This window comes from Convolutriloba macropyga, chromosome 11 (assembly GCF_964194025.1).
Source record: "Convolutriloba macropyga chromosome 11, txConMacr16.3, whole genome shotgun sequence".
Taxonomy (NCBI): Eukaryota; Metazoa; Xenacoelomorpha; order Acoela; family Convolutidae; genus Convolutriloba; species Convolutriloba macropyga.
Genome location: NC_134478.1, coordinates 26177101 through 26184486, shown reverse-complemented (window position 1 = coordinate 26184486; position 7386 = coordinate 26177101). Strand labels below are relative to the sequence as shown.

Genomic DNA, 7386 nt, shown 5'->3' with positions numbered 1-7386 from the left:
GTTGGACAGCCCGTTCATCAGAGGACAGGAGCTGCTCACATGACTACAAGGAGCAGGGGGATCAATATCAGCAAACCTTTTCAACGCATTCGTCCTCAATGGCCTGCCAATGAGGTGAGAAAGTTCTGTTATACAGGAAAGCTTCAACCGGAACAAACTTCACAGAGTTGAGGAAAAGGCTACAAAAGGTTCAAGAACTTCCGCGAGAGCACAGCCCAGAAGCACAAGGGAAAAAGTGGCTCGGGTGCACTATCAATGAAACGTGACTTCAGGAAGGGACCCAGGAGAACAGAACCACCCATGCGGTTAGAAGGATCACCTAGAGAGCTCATGCGAGAGACAAAGAAGTGGAGGCAAACGTGACTCATTTCCAGATGGCTAATATTGGCCAGCTCATTCCTAATGGAAGACAGCAGGCATGCTAGTGAACAATGGTTGTACAGACCACACAGCGGCAAATAAATAAATCCAATTGAAGGATAACCCAAGCTTCAAAAATAGAAATTTTATTGATGAAAAGATCTCATAAAAATCAATTAAGGAAAAATTTAACAAGAAAATTTTGTCAAGTATGACAAAAATGGTTCAGGTGCTTCAGTGCAACATGAAACAAAAAATAGTACCTTTCCTATTAAAATACCAATTTTAAAAGGAAAAGATCAATGAAAAACAATTCATAAACCTCTGCCTTGTTGCTGGTCCACTGTATTGTCTCTTCACACTTGGCGTAATTTCTCTGCAAACAAACATGAATCTAACCAAGAATCTAGTGCAGGCGAGAAAAAAACTTTTGGCGTCATTTAGAGAATTCATGAGTTTCAATAAATTTTACGCTGTTCCATCAATTGAAACACATGAAACTCCCGAAAGTTTTTTATCATTTCTGACAGTTTCTGAGGCTTGCACATTTGAGGATGATTGACATCACTTCGTCAATTTTTTTGCCATCTGGCGCATAGCGTTCTACGTAAAGAATACGTCTACATTACTTTTGTAACTGAACGTTAAATTCAACATTGATGCTTTCTTATTTTTTTATTAACGTCAGATATTTTCTTTTCAACCATAAAATAGCAAATATTTTGAAAAACTCCAGTTGAAGGATAACCCAAGCTTCGGAAATAGAAGCTTTAATGATGAAAAGCTTTGATAAAGATGAATTAAGAAAAAAATTCAACGAAAAAATATTGTCAATTGCAACTTAGAACAAAATATAGTACCTTTCCTATTAAAAGACCAACTTTCAATAAGGAAAAGATCAATGAAAAACAGTTCATAAACTTCCTTACTTTTGCTGTTTGGCTGGTACACTGTATTGTCCTTTTACGCTTGGTATATTTTCTCTGCTGCAAACAAACTTGAATCTAAACATCAATCTAGTGTTTTTTATTCATTTTTGTCAACAAAGGTGCCATTTCATTTAGTTGTTTTTTGTCTGGTAGTAAGCAGGTATCTGCATTTTTCATTTTTTTACTGTCTGGAGGAGTTTAGGTTTTAGTGCAAAAAGCTCTATCAGAACTGCTTCAAAGGAAAAAACAGAAACTCCACAACGCAATTCAATCTTATTTAAGTAGCTCAACAATTGGGCAAGTAGACCGCTTCAGTAGATAGCGCGTATCAGGATGGGGCCACTAAAGACAATCGCTTTTCTTTTAGAATCTTTTGACTGTTTCAAGATCAGGCTTTTAAAGCGAATTTATATTCTCCTGTCAGCCATCATTGAAGTCTTTGACTGAATTGAAAGTTGTTAAAACTTTCGTAATACGGTTATTAAAAGAGGGATTGTACCTGGTTTCCCGGTAATCGAACCTATTTTGTTGTTTTTTGTTTGCCTGTTTGTAAGCAGTTATCTGTTGTTTTCCAGTTTTAGCATTTTTCTGTCAAATATTATTTCCGGAACGATTAGCCTGATGATTTGTTGGACATTGGCAACTTTTATTCTTAAAATATTTAAGCGAAAACATTCGTGCGTAAAAGCAAAAATGAAACACCCTAGTGAGTGTCGTGAAGATGTATTGGAAAAGGTCTCAAGGATTTCAATCCATGCGTCATGATACTCTGAGTAACTAATTTTCTTTTATTATGAACTTTTTTCCTATAATTCATCCTGAAAAAAAAATTCTACGTACTCATTAATCTATGCTTTTGAATTTAATCTTTTCTGCAACCAAAAAATGACGCCAACCCACGCAATCTCTTTTTGAGAAACCGAAAGATTTCATTGGCGTCAAACTCAGCAGGAAAAAAAACACAAAACTAGCGCAAACCATTCTAATTGTTTTGATTTTTGGTAAAGATCAATTGAGGAAAACGATCAAAGAAAAATATTGTCAAAATGGCAAGAAAAAAAGGCTCAGGTGCTTGAGAGCAGCATAAAACAAAATATTTTACCTTTCTCGTTGAAATACCAATTTTAAATAAGGAAGAGGTCAATGAAAAAAAATCCATAAACTTCAGCAGTTATTCCGTTGGTCGCATCCATTGTATTATAATTTTGCGCTGGCATATTTTCTCTGCAAACAGACATGGATCTAACCATCAATCTGGTGAAAGAGAGACCGCAACTTTTGGTATCATTTAATGATTTTCTGAGTTTCTATAAACTTTACGTTGATCCATCAATTGAAACACATGAGACTCCAAACGTAACTATGATCAATACTGATTGCTTCTGTGGCTGTAGATCGTTGTTTCTGGGACCATATTTGAGGATGATTGACATCACTTCGTCAAAACATTTTTGCCATCTGGCGCATCGCGTTCTACGTAAATAGTGCCTCTACTTTACTTTTGTAACTGACCTTTAAAATCAAGATCAGAACGACGCAATGATGCATTCTAGTTCTTTTGCTTACCGTCGGATATTTCCTTTGCAATCATTAATTCAATTAAAATTTTGAAAAACAAACCAATTGAAGGATAACCCAAGTTTCGAAAATAGGATCATTAATGATGAAAAGTTTTGGTAAAGATCAATTAAGGAAAAAAATCAAAGACAAATATTGTCAATATGACAAGAAAAAAGGCTCAGAGCAACATAAAATAAAATATATTACCTTTCTTATTGAAATACCAATTTTCAAAAAGGAAAAGATCAATGAAAAACAACTTCCGTACTCTTGCCGTTTGACTGGTCCACTGTATTGTCCTTTTACACTTGGCATATTTTCTCTGCAAACAAACATGGATCTAACCATCAATCTGGTGAAGGAGAGACCGCAACTTTTGGCATCATTTAATGATTTTCTGAGTTTCTATAAACTTTACGTTGATCCATCAATTGAAACACACGAGACTCCAAAACGTTACTATGATCAATATTGATTGCTTCTGTGGCTGTAGATTGTTGTTTCTGGGACAATATTTGAGGATGAGCGACACCAGTCTGTCAAAACCTTTTTTGCCATCCTTTACTTGCCATCTACATTACTTTTGTAACTGGACGTCAAATTTAGGTTCAGAACGAAGCAAGGATGAATTCTAATTCTTTTGATTATTGTAAACCTTTGCAACCATTAATTTAACTAATATTTTGAAATAAAATCCAATTGAAGGATTACCCAAGTTTCAAAAATAGGATCCTTAATAAAGAAAAGCTATGATAAATTATAGTTTATAATTTATGAAGTTTCAAATCAAACATATTTCATGTTCTGTTAATGGTAGAAGCAATTTGTTCAGCGCCTAAAACTTAGGTTTCAAATATTTGTTTTTTTGTATTGTTTTGATAAGTTGAATGGCATGTGTTGTAATTCTGTCCTTATTCTAATAGTGGGGTGAAGTGATAGCCCACTGGATGTAGTTCTCCCTGTAGTGAAGGTAGATCCTGAACATGGACCCGTCTGAGAAGGGAGGTGTGAACTCACTCACCCGGGCACATTTCGTCTCCCACTGTGACAGACGGGTTCCTTTGAACACTGCCCGACTGAACACCTGAGACCTGGATTTCACAAACAAACCTGGATTTCTTTCACAAATATTTACAGGTGTTTTGTTTCTTTCATTTTAGCGCTGGACGCCGGTAGAGCCGAACGGGCGTAGAGCAGAATGGCATATAATAAGATTTGAAGCCAAATATTTACCGAGCTTTAATTAGTTGATCCTAAACCGCGCATAACTTTCAAATCAAACAGTCGCTTTAAATTACGTCATCCAACGCAAATTCATGCATCATTCATGCATAAAGGTGTTCAACGACGAAAGAAAAAATCAATGTTCTTAACAGCACAAACAACAAAAGATCACAACACAATACAATATGGTACAAATAAGTATTTGAAAATAGAAAAACCTTCTAAAGAAAAAGCCAGCAAGCACGATAACTTAGCGCAACCGTGCATTGAAAATTTAATTGGGACAATATTGTTCTATGTTATATTCCACCTTTGCTGATCTAAACACCGAAAACACAGCAAAAAAATGAAAAAAAATCGACGAATTTAATAATACTGAACAACAACTATTCTAGTTCCAACGATAGCATATTTTCTGTCTTAAAACTGAATGAAATAATGAAAAAGAAAAAAAAGAGTGACCTCTTGTATCATGACAATAGTGTGATGAGTAATGTGTAGATAGAAAAATATTGAAAATTTTTCAAATTTTGCCATTTTTCAAATTTATCATTTGAGATTTTAAAAAAATATTGAAAGTTTTTCAAATTTTTGCCATTTTTTATGTTTTTATAAAACAAAATGTTACTAATTTTCTTATAAAAAATGAACTATGGTCTAGGACATGAACCTGGACGGTCTTGCATGATAACCTGTGACAGAGACGAGTGCTGCTGAACCAAGAGGGAACATGGGGGGAATCCACAGTGGGATGTTGCAACTTCCATGCCAGCTCACACCCCCCTCTTCTGCTGTCAGAGTGATCATGGTAGTAGGGCGTGAACTCATTCAGACCCACACACAACTCAGTGTAGCTCCCGTTGCCACACTGGAACTCGACTCCAGTTGGGAAGTATTTGAAGCAGAACTTGGTCTCTCGGAACCACTTGTCATCATCCGTCCACAACACATCCGATCCCTCGTCAACAAGTGTCAATACTTTTATCACACTGTTTCTTTTCAAACAACTTACAACTCAGCGCAAAAATTTAACATCACTTCAATTCATAATTAGAGTCCCAGTTGCCGCTCGTTGTATTTTTGTACAAGTATTTTGCTATTAATTTACTTCGAAACGAGTGACAGGGAAATTCGTCAAAACATTCACAGATCACTTTTAATAATTAAGTTTCTAATCCGGCTGTATCGGGTTAACATCTCCCCTCTCATGGGGCGAGAATGTTGTTGACGAGAGTATTGCCTCCACTTTGATAAGGTAAGAACACTTTTGGTATAGGTATACGAGAAGGAGATCTAAGCTGCGGTGAATGGGGAAAAGAAACAGGTGCCTTTTTGGTGTCCAACTGGTTCTGGTGGTTTGTAAACTTGTTCCCTTTTGGGTGTGAAGATTCCCCAAGATAACTGGCACCCTCCGGCACTTCTAGACCAGTCTTTGAATATTTGTGTGAAAGAGCCAATAGAAGCACAGGTAGGACTCTCCCCTGTACAGAATCTATCTTCTCTGTCAGGGATGAATTTGAAACAGAGTTCTGTTTTCTGCCACCAATTAGGAAGTTCTATGTGGAATTTAGCCAGGGACTCAAGTTCCGCCACTTTAGTTGCATTTGGGTACTCTTTGGATGTCTCCTGCTTGACCATTTTAAGCAAGTCCATTAGTTTCGCAGATTCACTTTGAAGCTCTGTCCCATTATCTGTAGTTTGTTCATTACTACTGTCCTCTGAAATTGGGATCGTCTTTATGACGTCAGCAACAATTGTTTCCAGCTCAGAGAGGTAAGCTTTGTCTAAGTATGACTGGACGGCTTTTTCAAGAGCCTCCCGCTTTGGGCTCTTTTTTTCTATCAAGTCAGAGAGAGTCCTGAGTTGCCCACTAAAGATCCAGGGGCTTTTAATAGCCTCATAAGCCCACGGAAAGAGGCCTTGTTCCATGAATGTTGATGTCTGTCCTCCGTAAATCAATTGCTCCTAAATAACGACAAAGGACCTGTAAATGCGACGACTAAACATTAGAAGAAAAACTGCCCAATAGAAACATAAAGATGCCTTTATTTACATTTTAGTGGCCCATATTTTTGACCCGTATTTTTAGGGAAGATGATTAAAAACGATCACGTCGTTCTTTTTGTTCTAAAATTACAAATGCAGTTAGGGAACAATATTATAGGCACAGAATCCTCATCCATCAGCAGAGAAACTTCGAATTCACCGAAGGAAACGAACTTTCTCAAAGACATCTAATTGAAAGTACAACTGCATGCACAATTTGTTAAATCCTTCAATCAGGAGTTTTTATTCTTACCTGACCAAAGTGGGGAGAATATAAAAGAACATTTCACGCGTGGAAATTTGAAATGGACTGTCGAATTTAGAATTATTGAACTGCTGACATGTTGAATTAATTACAATAGTTATGATAACCAAATTAAATATATTTTAAACGTCAAAATTGAAAAAAAATATTAAAGGCTCTATTTTTCTTCTCCGTCATAGAATCGATACATTTACTACGCATTCTAGAAAAATAAGATTGGCGCCATTTGAAAACTCATTAGAGGAACTTAAATCCATAAAAATATAAAATTCAACCTCCCTGTCACACACACACAAACACACACACACACACACACACACACACACGCACACCAAACACACACACACACACAAATGACCGCACACACGAACACATACACACACACGCAAGCACACACACAACACACACACACACACATACACACACACAAACACACACACACACACACACACACAAAAGCACACACACACACACACACACACGCACAAGCACACACAAGCACACGCAGGCAAAAACACACACGCACACGCACACAACCGCGCACACATACAAACACATACACACATAGAAAAACATACACACAAACACAGAGTAGTCACGCACACACACGAACACATACCCATACAAAAACACACACACACACAGGCACGCACGCACGTAGACACACACGCCCACACACACGGTTACACACACACACTCACACACACACACACCCACAGAAACACACACACTCACAAGTACACACGTACTTTCACACACACACACACACACACACACACACACACACACACACACACACACACACACACACGGTTACACACACGCGCACACACACACGCGCGCGCGCAAACACATATTTTTTGAGTAATTATTTTTGAGTAATTAATGTGTTTGTGAAATTTGAGTAATTACACAAACAAATTATTTTCTCAGTAATCTTGTTTGTAATTATTATTGAGATATTTGTATTGGTATTGGTGGTTGGTAAACTTAATAAAGAAA

General features: G+C 37.1%; 1 protein-coding gene across 2 annotated transcripts in view; it reads right to left on the bottom strand.

The window, feature by feature from the left end:
• Positions 1-3544: 3544 nt before the first annotated feature.
• LOC142349256 (perivitellin-2 67 kDa subunit-like) overlaps positions 3545-7386 on the bottom strand; it is a 38718-nt gene continuing 34876 nt past the window's right edge. The window contains exons 7-9 of one of the 2 annotated variants that reach the window (XM_075400697.1): positions 5396-6038; positions 4766-5051; positions 3545-3940 (exon numbers count right to left, since the gene is read on the bottom strand). In XM_075400697.1, coding sequence (XP_075256812.1) covers positions 3766-3940; positions 4766-5051; positions 5396-6038 — 1104 coding nt within the window. In that variant the 3' untranslated portion in view covers positions 3545-3765. The remainder of the gene's footprint in view (positions 3941-4765; positions 5052-5395; positions 6039-7386) is intronic. The other variant, XM_075400698.1, reaches the window with a different exon arrangement.